Source organism: Hyperolius riggenbachi, chromosome 3, assembly GCF_040937935.1.
Source record: "Hyperolius riggenbachi isolate aHypRig1 chromosome 3, aHypRig1.pri, whole genome shotgun sequence".
Classification (NCBI taxonomy): Eukaryota; Metazoa; Chordata; class Amphibia; order Anura; family Hyperoliidae; genus Hyperolius; species Hyperolius riggenbachi.
Window position 1 is genome coordinate 498,995,002 of NC_090648.1, and position 12,116 is coordinate 499,007,117.

General features: G+C 45.7%; 1 protein-coding gene across 3 annotated transcripts in view; it reads right to left on the bottom strand.

The window, feature by feature from the left end:
* The window catches only part of GEMIN5 (gem nuclear organelle associated protein 5), a 115,980-nt gene that overhangs the window by 52,976 nt on the left and 50,888 nt on the right, over positions 1–12,116 (bottom strand). For all 3 annotated transcript variants that reach the window (XM_068278305.1, XM_068278303.1, XM_068278304.1), the window contains exons 15-17: positions 10,298–10,437; positions 8,847–9,021; positions 4,142–4,363 (exon numbers count right to left, since the gene is read on the bottom strand). In XM_068278305.1, the coding sequence (XP_068134406.1) occupies positions 4,142–4,363; positions 8,847–9,021; positions 10,298–10,437 (537 nt within the window). The remainder of the gene's footprint in view (positions 1–4,141; positions 4,364–8,846; positions 9,022–10,297; positions 10,438–12,116) is intronic.

Consider the following 12,116-nt stretch of genomic DNA (forward strand, 5'->3'; position numbering starts at 1 on the left):
GGGGAGAGGAGAGAGAGAGGGGGGCGGGGGAGAGGAGAGAGGCAGTGCGAAAGCCGGCGGCTTCCTCTATTACATTGCCGCCGGCTATATTTCATTAAATTAAGAAAGTTGTCATCAATTTGGCCGCAGCGACACGGCGTAAACATTCCATTTCTAACATTGGCCGCTGCGCTGCGGCCACTTCGCACATTGGCCAGCCAGAACCCGAAGTGGCTGGCCAGAACGCGAAGTGGCCACACTACGGGTTCTGGCCGTAACATATATATAGATAAACTGAAGAACAAAAAAGAATCAATCCATTAAAGGGAAAAAATGCCAAACTGAACTTACCTGGGTCTTCCTCCAGCCCCTCCATAGTCCCTGAGGCCCCTCGGGGTCCTCTGGGCTCCCTCCGTTGTACCGCAGATGGCCCCGTTAGCGCGCAACTTGGCAACTCCAGTAGCGTACGTCGTCCGTTCTGCGCACACATGGTTCATTCTTTTGAGAACTGCCCCTATGCAGAACGCTCAAGGCGACAAGCATGCGAGCGAGACGGGTACACAGTCGAGCCGCACATGCACAGTTGCGCACAACTCCCAGCCAAGTCGCACGCTAACGTGGCCGGCAGACTACAGGGGGCTTGAGGAAGCCACAGGTAATTTCAGTTTGGCATTTTTTTCTTCTGTTCAGAGTCCATTTACCAGGTCACCACTCCCTTATAAATGAGCTGTAAAGTTTAGACAAATGTTTAACTTTCCCAGCTACGCACAGCGGCAGACCTGCCGGACCGTTCTCTGACTAAATTCAATCGTTCCCCTGAGTGCCTCTGTCTATAAAACCGTTTAAGCGCAGGACTTGCTTCAACCAATGGCTTCTATTTGATCATTTTTACAATAAAACACAACATGAACGAATATCACAAAGTTGTTTTTTCCGCAAATCATCTAATTACTAAATAATGTATCGCCTTGTTTTATTCATAAACCGCCCACAGAGGCCCGACGGAATCCAATAAAATATAAAAACACAGTACAAATTAAAGCGTAATACGCAAACAGCAAGCCGACCCGATAGAACAACTTGATGAAATTTCATGCCAATGTTTCAGGCCAGTAATAGTGAAGTTACAAGCGTGGGTCAGAGGGGTCCGGAGTAACAGGGCGTACGGTAAATAATTCACACTTATGCATCATTTATGGACTGCGAATCATCGTGGAGAACTCCGCTGTACTCCGACAGCTCTTATACTAAACTTATTATTTTTTTAAGCTTAGTAAATTATTCATACGTTAGACGAGCGTCATAAGACATCTCATTCGGAATCAGAACTGTATTCCTAAACTTTGTCCTCAATTAATCCACAACTTCCCTCCTGAGTCCAACTTCTACCCAACTCTGCGGAGAGGAAACTTGGCGACGGGTTTAACTCCGAGAAGGGGGAAAAAAAGCAGACAAGAGGGTATAGATTTATCTGAAAATCCGTGAAAAGTTTAGTACTGGAAAAAAATGTGCCAATGCATACAAAATCCTGCAGATTACCGGTAAGACAAGGCCACTCCTCAGCAGAATCACTTAGAATAACTTAGCAGAATCCTTAAAGAGACACTGAAGCGAAAAAAAATATGATATTATGATTTGTATGTGTAGTACAGCTAAGAAATAAAACATTAAGATCAGATACATCAGTCTAATTGTTTCCAGTACAGGAAAAGTTAAGAAACTCCAGTTCTCTCTATACAAAAAAGCAATTAAGCTCTGAGACTTTCAAAGTCGTGGAGAGGGCTGTCTTTTATTATCTCAACTGTTTACTTTTTCTCTGCCAGAGGAGAGGTCATTAGTTCACAGACTGCTCTGAAAGAATCATTTTGAATGCTGAGTGTTGTGTAATCTGCACATATTAGAGAATGATGCAATGTTAGAAAACACACTATATACCTGAAACTAAAAATATGAGAATATTTTCCTTGCTGCTAATCTTCTAGTAATTATTCATAGTACACAACCAATTCATTATATTATATATTTTTTTTCGCTTCAGTGTCTCTAACTTTCAAAGGACCAAAAAATTTAGCATAAGTTCAAAAACAAAGCCCTAGCTAAAGAGAACAAAGAGGTCATTGACACAGAGATCAATTTTAATTTAATTGAAGGCATTAGTTTGTTAAAAGAGGCCCTGAAGTGAAATATAGTAAAATGCAGTAAATTATCCAGGGTATTCACTTCTTATTTATTGGATTTATATAGTGGCAACATATTATGCAGCGCTGTACAATACATAGGATTGCAGACAATGATAACACGGGTGACAGCACAATACAGGTAAAAGACAATGGATACAACAATACAGGTAATAAGGAATAAGATACACAACACAATTGTAAATAATGCCTGCCTGTATTGAACAGGCAGGCATTATTTTTACTGGCTTCTGAACTCTCAGTAACAAACATTCTACGGGTGTGTAAAGCCTCCTATTCTCATTCAACAAGGTGCACGACCAACGTCACAACATAACCGACACCACGAGAAATCGTTTACATGACTTGTATTTTCTGCACACCAACCAAATGAACAACCAACTCATTTACATCCTGCATGTGCTGGTGAAACGACGGACTGCAGGACATGGCTGCATTCAAAACAAGTACATAGTTCAAATGGCGTTGTACACACTTGGCCAACTGCACGATATCAGCCCACCAGTCATGCGAGTCGATACGCCGGATGGATCGGGCAAACCGCCTGTTATCAGCCACTCGTCTAGTCGAATGCCACGCGTACACGTCTGATTGTCGTCCATCAGACCAAAATCAGACAATCAGGTGATTAAAGTCGGCCCCCAGCCAGCGATGGCCCCACCCCAAGTGATCCATACAGGGGTTCAACTTGGCCACGCTGCAGCCAACTTTGAAGACGCCACCGCTGCCCTGCCATCCGCATGATGTCAAACGCGCGCCACTCTGTCGTTCCTCCGCCCCCTTGCATAGCAACAGAACGTGGAGTCGGTTACACAGCTGACACGCATCTGTACAGGCAGGCCCAGCGATGTTGCCCAAGGGGATTGGGTTCCGATCCCCGAACGGCATAAATTGTTAGGTGTGTATGCACCTTTAAACAATGTGGAACATATGCGGGGTCAGGGTGGGGGTTATGGGAGTGTAGCAGAAACTCTCTCAATTTTGTTTGCCCAATTGATTACAAGTTAATCTGTTAATTTGTCCTGCAACCAGCAATCTCATCACTTAAGGTGCGTACACACACACTACAAAAGGCAACGACGGGTCCTTTTAGCCGACAGTATGTGCAGGTGTACGCGCTGTCGGCGGACTGATAAGGTTGTTTCTGAATAAAAAAGAAACAGCCTTATCAGTACGCCGACAGCAAGTACACACGTACATACTGTCGGCTAAAAGACCGCCCAGCGGGAGGGTCCAGCGGAACCGTCGTTCCTTTTTGTAGTGCGTGTGTACTCACCTTTAGCTGCAGTGAAGTGCGTGTATGCCTTGGTCTCTAAGGTGCGTACACACGCCTGATTTCTTCAAACTACGGGTCGTCAGACCCGCCCGCGGTGTGGCTGTTCTGACGACAGTTTGCCCGTGTGTATAGTCTGTCGGCAGGCCAATAAGGCTGGTTTTGAACGCCCCGCCAACTCTTTTTATCTATTTATTTTTTGCTGTGCTCAATAACCATCGTTACAAAACCAGCGATCCCCAACGTTTAGCAATGAACCAATAACAGCAAAGCATGGTTAAATTCAACGAGGGCACAATGACAGTCTAGAGATTGCTATCAGAAGCACGGAAACTAATGCTGGGAATACACCATAAGTTTCTTCAACAGATAGATGGGTCGGTAGATCATTTCCGACATGTCCAAGTTAGGGATACAGCCAGCCGACAATTTTGTACAGGTCCCTTCCAGGGATTGCTTTCGTAAAAAATAAACAAAATGCTAAAAAAAAAAAACATGAGGATATGGGCTAGTGTGTTTACATCTATTAAAAAAAAAAAAAAAAAAAATCACAATAGTGGTCCTTTAACGTTTTAGAACAAAAATGTAATTTTACGTTTCATACCACATTGCTCTAAACTAGTCTTTTTTGCAGGCCAGTCTCGCTTTCTTTCCTAGTCCTTCACCAATCCTAGATATAACAATAACTTACCTTCCTGTGGCTCAGTCTTGTCTGCCGCCACCACATCATTAGTTTCTTGTTCCTCTTCCTGGTCGGACGTTCCATTATGTGCTGGGGAAAGGGGGCTGGCTCTCTCCTCGCTAATCACATCCCCCACCGAGTCCTGATTGACGCCCTCAGTCCGTTTCTTCTTCTTCCCCTTAGTTCTGGGCTGACCGGAACGCTTCTTCTCCAATTCAACAGCTTTCCTTCCTGCACAAACAGAAGGTATTTAGGGATCACCCGCACTATACAATGTGTGTGCGTCAGGGAGGTGCATTGTAAGGTGTGACCCCTGTAATGATAGCATTTTGGTTGCACCAAGTAAGTGACACATACATTTAAAGTGGGATGAAACTCCATAACAACTGAAAAAAAAAAAAAACCCAATTAGAAATTACTTATTTAGCTTACCTATCCTGTTTTTAGTGATCACTCTCAAGTTTAGAAATGTGATACAAAAAAAGAGAGAGCTTAAAGAGGAACTGTAACGACAAAACGGCCCCTGGGGGGTACTCACCTCGGGTGGGGGAAGCCTCAGGATCCTAATGAGGCTTCCCACGCCGTCCTGCGTCCCTCGGGGGTCTCGCTGTAGCCCTCCGTACAGCGGTGACGCAATATTTACCTTCCTGGCTCCTGCGCAGGCGCTCTGATGGCTGTCGGCGCCGAAGTAGGCGGAAATACCCGATCGCCGTCGGGTCTGCTCTACTGCGCAGGCGCAAGTTTCCGGCGCCTGCGCAGTAGAGCGGACCCGACGGAGATCGGGTATTTCCGTCTATTTCCGTGCCGAAAGTCGCCACAGCGCCCCCGCTGGAGCCAGCAAAGGTAAATATTGAACTGACAGTCGGCACAGTCGCCGGCTGTTCGGAGGGCTGCGGCGAGACCCCCGTGGGACAGAGGACGGCGTGGGAAGCCTCATTAGGATCCGGAGGCTTCCCCCACCCGAGGTGAGTACCCCCCAGGGGATCTTTTTCATGTTACAGAGTCTCTTTAACCACCAATCAATGGCTGCCAGAATCATAACAGCCAATAGCAGATCACTCAGGCCTCGTTCACATTGGGTGCATGAGAAACATGTAAAAAAGCATGATAAAAAAACACATGCGTTTGTGCAGTGCGCTATTTTTAACCACTTGATGACCACAGCGCTAACCCCCCTAAAGACCAGGCCATTTTCTACTGTACTGGGCTGTGCAGGCTTTTCAGCCTCCTGCACAGCCCAGCTTGGGTGCCCAACGATCGGACTCACCTCCTTTTTTTGTCCCTAAGGGGACATGCCGCCGGAGGGGTCCGATCACTGCTGCACTTTGTTTTTGTTTTTGTTTTTTTTTTTCTTCGGCCTCTATGGGGCTCTCTCTCCCTCCCTCCTCCCCTCCTGTGCTTGATTTGGAACAGGACGGCGATCCGTCCTGTTCCGCCTCTCATAGGCATCAGCCTATGAGAAGATGGCAATCCCCGGCCAACCAGAGGCCAGGGATCGCCGATCTCATACAGCTCTGCGGCCGCGCTGTACAGTTGTAAACAAAGGGGATTTCTTTCCCCTTACGTTTACAAGCAGCGGCCAGCAGGCTAATCACGGAGCTGATCTCCGTGAACGGGCAGGGAACAATAGCGCATGTGCGCGGCCGGTCCCTGGGAAACTGCAGCCCCAGGACTTGACGCCAATTGGCATTAAGCGGTCCTGGGGCTTCCGCCGCGGTCACGTCCATGGGCATGAGGTGGTCCTTACGTAGTTAAGCATGTTTTGCTTATTGTAGCCGTAGCCCAAAAAGATTTGTTTTCATATGAAAATGTTTTGTTTTTTCAATTAGGGGTCAAAAACGCATGCTCTATGCTCTAAAAAAGCGCACCCATTCACTTGCATTGATGTGCGCTTTACAGCTCAACGCACAGAAATGCATGCAACACTACGCTTTAGTAACGCAGCTCAGCGCAGCGCATAGATGTGAACGAGGCACATTCAATGACATGGTAAAAGCAATACCTTGCAGAACGCACAGCGCAATGCTCTATGAAAAGCGCACAGAAACCTCCCTGATGTGAGCGAGGCCTTAGCTCAAAGTGGACCTGATAAGGAACTATTGTAACTTACTGCAAGCCAATGAATAAAGGGAACACTCAGCTGATGCGTTAGGCCAGAGCCACCCACTCAAGTCAGACGCCACCATCTGCGGCAACGCCCCCCCACCCGGCAGAGGCGGACCAGATGGTAGACTTCAGCATCAGTCCGCAGCAGGGGGAGTGACGGATGGAATGTCCTGCAGCACCATGCGGTCCGTGCTGTTGGCTTTTCTGATCCTGGCAGCCATGGATTGGTTGCTGAGCTGTGTAAGTGTGGTATAAATGTTGTGATGTTATCGTAGCTGCTTTTTGAGATGGTCACAAAGGGGAGGCACGCTCCGAAATGTTGTGTGTCGATGTGATGGTCCTGTGTATATGGTTCTATAAAGGAGCATTATACAAGTGGATGGTTAAACGGCTTAATCCTCTGACATACTGATCCACTTGGTAACCAGACAGCCATGGCACATCCCATCTGCTACCAACTGACGGTGTGCATCCTCCTCTCCATAACGAATGAAAAAAAAAAAAGAATATTTCTCCTGGGTTCCATCTTTTTTGTTTCTTTGTGATGCCAAAAGTGACATCACGTCTGCCCCCCTTTTTTTTCCAACCCAACTTAATTTTACCTTCCTTACTGCCACAGCTTACTGTCCCTTCAACAGCAAACATCACCCTAGACAATAGGTTAACCTCACTGAGTAAACTCTTCAAAGGGAGGGGAGGTTCAATTACTTTCTGATCATAGTGTCTTTATCTTATCCAAAATAGTAAGCTTTCTGTTATTTGCATGCTGAGATAAGCTTAATACTGTAGCCTAAAAAAAACAAAAAAAAAACCTCCCACAATCCCACTGGCACTACACAGTTCCTGCAGTTAGGTAAAGGTACCCAGACCAGGAAAAAAAAAAAAAAAAAGTGGAAGAGGCATATACAAACTTAGTTAAGAAAGATAGGAGCGTTTAAATATATTTTTGAGGCATTATCTATTTTTTGGTATTTGTTTTATTTTTAGATGCTATAGTGGGATAAAACTCTGACATAACACTCAATAAAATGTGTTTTCCTAATTTTTATTACCCATTCAGTTATATTTGCTTTTGTTCACAAGTAATATTGTCTGTTTACAAAATGCCCAAGTACAGTTTATCTGCTCTGAAAGCTGCCACTGCATTTATATATTAAAATCCATCTAGTAATCACTTCTCAATGCACACATACTAGAATCAAATAGAGCTCAGTTTCAGCACTTTGCTTAAGGCTTCTTGCACACCAAGACGTTGTGTTAGGTGCCACGTTAAGGTCGCATAACGTGCACCTAACACAACGTATGGTGCTGCAAAAGCCGACGGTAGAGTGAGCCGCGTTCGGCGGCTCGATTCCTATAATGTCTCCCAGAGTGGCGCTGATTGGCCAGCGGGACCACGTGATGCGGAGCGAGACACTCCGCATCACGTGGTCCCGCCGGCCAATCAGCTGCCGCCAGTGCAGTGAATATTAAGTAGCCATGTGCGCGGCTACTGTAGCTGGCTCTCCCCGCCTCCTCTCCGCCCCCCACTGCGCATGTGCAAACAGTCTAACGCGGCTATAGCCGCTCCAACGCCGTAGCATGCTGCACTTTGCACCGAACGTGCAGCATTACATGTAACGCAACGTGGGCTGTGTGAACAGCCCACTTGTGTTACATTGCTGTGCGTTGGGGGAGCGTTACAGGCGCACTAACGTGCGCCTGTAACGTCTTGGTGTGTAAGCAGCCTAAAGGAAACCAGAGACGAACGTATTTTAAAAATGAAAAAAAGATGTCACATATACCTGGGGCTTCCTCCAGCCCCATTAGCGTGGATCGCTCCCACGCCGTCGTCCTCCGCTGCCTCTATCGCCGGTACCCGGTCCTGTTACTTCCGCTGGACACGACCAGTCTTCCGCATGCACAGGGGCTCCCTCCGACTCTTTACGCATGTGCCTGCGCAGTACGGAGGGAGCACACTGCGCTTGCGTCGACTGGCCGAAAATGATGGGACCCGGTACCGGCGGACAGAGGCAGCGGAGAAAGGCGGCATGGGAGCGACCCAGGCTGATGGGGCTGGAGGAAGCCCCAGGTATGTATAAATATGATATTTATTCGTCTCTGGTTCTCTTTAAGTTTACTAAATGTATCTGAGAAAACAATGTAAACAACAGATAATAGAGGCGGCCAGAAGCTGCACACTGAAGCAAGGAGCTTTCAGCTGAAGAATAAAGTGCTGTGCGTAACGGTTTGAATTCTGTTCTGCTATTTTTTTTATGGTAGTAGATTTTATGCTGTCAATCTTACATAACACAGGAAATGATGAGTTATAGATCACTTTAAGTGCCCCCGAAGTAATGTTATGCATAGGCTGGTAATCAATATAACTATTATCACCATTGCTAAAGCCAGGGATGGTCACTGCGATCTTTATGCAGCTTGGAAATAAACCAATGAAAAATACCAGCTGCTGCCTCTGATTGGTCCGTCTCCAAGCTGATATAGTGAATAAATTAGCATCAGCTGGGAATGCTTAGAACCTCACTGACCACTCTTGGGTAAATGAATGCTCTCAGCAGATTATAAGCCTCGCTATTCTCTGGCTTTCACCAGGGAGCTGTGAACTGACCTACGGCTGGTGGACGGCTGTGCTCCTGCTTAGCTAAGGACCAGCTGTGCAAGCAGAAGTCATCCCCTCCGGTCCACACCTGGTCTGGATCTACTGGAGACCACTGGATGCAGAGAAGCCGGCCCTTGTGCCCACGGTAATTACTCACAGGCTCTTCTTGTAGAACGTTCCACACCTAGGACAGAAAGACATTCATTCCTTTTCCATATTCAGTAGTTCTGATGTACAGCAAAGTCCCCAGTAACCGGCATCGGTGAGGGTGAAGATGATGCTATGCATAACCCAACCGTAAGCTCAGATCTGCACATGACCTATTATCCTCCTCTAGGATCATCTCCTCACATTCACCTATACAAGATTTCTCACCTGCTTCACCCCTCCTCTGAGTTCCCTGCCACAACACATCTGTCACTCCCCAACCTGTGTTATCTTTAAATGTGCCCTCAAAACTCTCTTTTTCCATCAAGCATACGCCCTACCTTAGGCCAGTTCACCTATTGACCTCTGGCCCAGTTGTACTTCCTACCACATAACCTAAAACACACTGCCTGCAAGTATGAATATTATATACTACCCCACCTCTTGTTCCCCCTGTTCCTTTAGATTGTAAGCTCACAAGGGCATGGCTCTCTCACCCTTTTGTGTTTTGGATTTTGTTACACATTTATTTATTTTAAAGGAACACTATCAAACCAAGGGTTCTAAAATGACAATGTACAAATAATGTCCAAGAAGCTGTGTAAACATTTTCCTACTTTTCATGTTAAATATCAGAGGCAAAAGCTTTAATTCATTGTGTGTATGATTTTGGTCTATTGGGACAAATCAGTCTTAAAAGGGGTGTCTGTGTCAATGCACAGTCCGCATTGTTTTTTTGTTGTTGTTTTTTTTTGCATATCAGACTACAGAGTATTTTTCTCTGAAAGCAAAAAAAAAAAAAAAAAAAAAAGCAAATAAAAAAAGTATGAAAAGCTGTGGTGTCACAGACAATTACAAATGTTTATAACTAGTTACATTTCCTCTGCTCTCTTCAGACACTTCAGTCAGAGACACAGGACATTCTCTCACACACAGGATTAGCAGATGCACTGTGAGGGAACTCCCCCTCTTCTCATGGCTCACTCTGTCATCAGATTAGAGCATCAGTTTAGAGTGAAAGGAATTTGATACAGTAAACAAAAGAGATAACCAAGTGAATTATATTCATCATTATTTACCAGCACTTCAGGAACTCTCTCAATCCCAGGTTAAAAAAAATAGCCTAAATCGATAGTGTTCCTTTAATTATGTCACGGTTATTACCAATTCTGCACTTTGTATCGATTCTGTATTTTGTATATTGGTGTATACCATTGTCTGTATTATTTACCCCATGTTTGTTTTTTTACTTTGTACAATGCCATGGAATAGGTTGGCGCTTTATAAATCAATAATAATGTGGCGTCTCTTACCTGAGCTGTACCATCATAGCTGGCAGAGGCCAACATGGCGTCATGGTGCGGACTCCACGACAGGCCAGTAATCCTCGCCGTGTGTCCTGTTAGGGATCGGTATGGCTCTGTGATGGTGACAGGAGCATCAGACGGGTTCTCTGCAGGGAAATAATCATACAAATGTAGAGTGTAAAGAGGAACTGTAGTGAAACTAGTGCAATAAAAAAAAGTGCTTCATTTTTACAATAATTATGTATAAATGATTTAGTCAGTGTTTGCTCATTGTAAAATCTTTCCTCTCCCCGATTTACATTCTGATATTTATTACATGGTGACATTTTTACTGTGGGCAGGTTATGTAGCTGCTGCTAGCTGTTTTGGCCGTTAGAGACAGCTGTAAACAGATATTTCCTGTTTGTGAATCTTGTTACATTGTGGCAAACTGTCAAAAGTACCGCGGTCCTCAGAGCTTCTTGTGGGAGGGGTTTCACCACAATATCAGTCATACAGCGCCCCATGCTGGTCTGTTTGTGAAAAGCAATAGATTTCTCATGTAAAAGGGGGAATCAGCTACTGATTGGGATAAAGTTCAATTCTTGGATGGAGTTTCTCTTTAAGTGTCACAGGTGGTGACATCTTTAGTCCTGTCAGGTGCTGCTCTGCAGAGTGTTTGTTTCTGAGAATTCCAAAGCCAGTGGAAATAATGTCTGGTCTCTCAGAATGCTCCAAGAGGAGAATTCCGCATAGCTAAACAGCCCAGGCTAGGGAGGGCGGGGCTACATACCAATATAAAGCAATATATAGATATAGGGCCCATTTACACTTGAGCATTTTGCTGGCGATTTCGGCAAAACGCTCAAACGCTATCGCTTTTCAAAGCGCTAGGGTAATAAAAGTCTATGGGCCCGTTCTCATTTGGGCGATTTGCGCTAATCGCCGCAAATTGCCCAAAAACGCAAACGCATAGCCTGCACCATTTTCAGGCAATTTCCCGGCCATCGCGTTTCAGTGCTATAGAAGCCCAAAACGCGATCGTAAAAAAATCGCCAGGTGTGAATAGTGATTTTTTTGGGCGTTAATCGCCAAAAGAACGCCAGAGCAAAATGCTAGCAAAAGTGCTAAAGTTTTGTAAGTGTGAATGGGGCCATAGGAAGGGTTTCTGATACGGAAACCAGGAAAATTACCATAAAAGTGGGTATCCTGAATAATATACTACATTCTACTATATGTTACTACAGGGCCTCTTTAAAGGAAACCAGAGACGTTAGAAAAAAAAATAGATACCTGGGGCTTCCTCCAGCCTGATCGCTCCCTCGGCGCTGTCCTCCTGGATCTTCAGTAACAGTCCAGTTGGGGCCTACTGTGCATGTGCGGCCCTGCCTCGCGCATGCCGCGTCGCCGAGAGTTGCTTGCGCAGTACTATTGCTCAGGCGCAAAAAACTCTCCTGGCCACGGGAGCGAGACTGGAGAGCGTGCGCAGCCTCATAGTGGTTGGGGCGGGGGGCTGGAGAACGCCCCAAGGCTGATCAATGAGATGGTTTTAATTCTGACTTCATGCAAAATACTTCAGCTTTAAAATGGGAGCAAGCACATGCAGCAGCTGCATACATTAGCATAAAATTATAATAACTTCTCACTGGCGGCCCCTAGCGATCACCTGAACCTTCTCCACAACTCACCAGAAAACCATTCCTATGGATGCATTGCATCTCAGGCAGCTGGCAGGTAAAAATGGATTTCAATGATGAAATAAACTTTTATCAAACCAACTGCAGCGTGTGGTCGCCTCAGTATGAAAAAGCATCCAACCCTTTCCATACCCTCCCCCGTGCGTTTA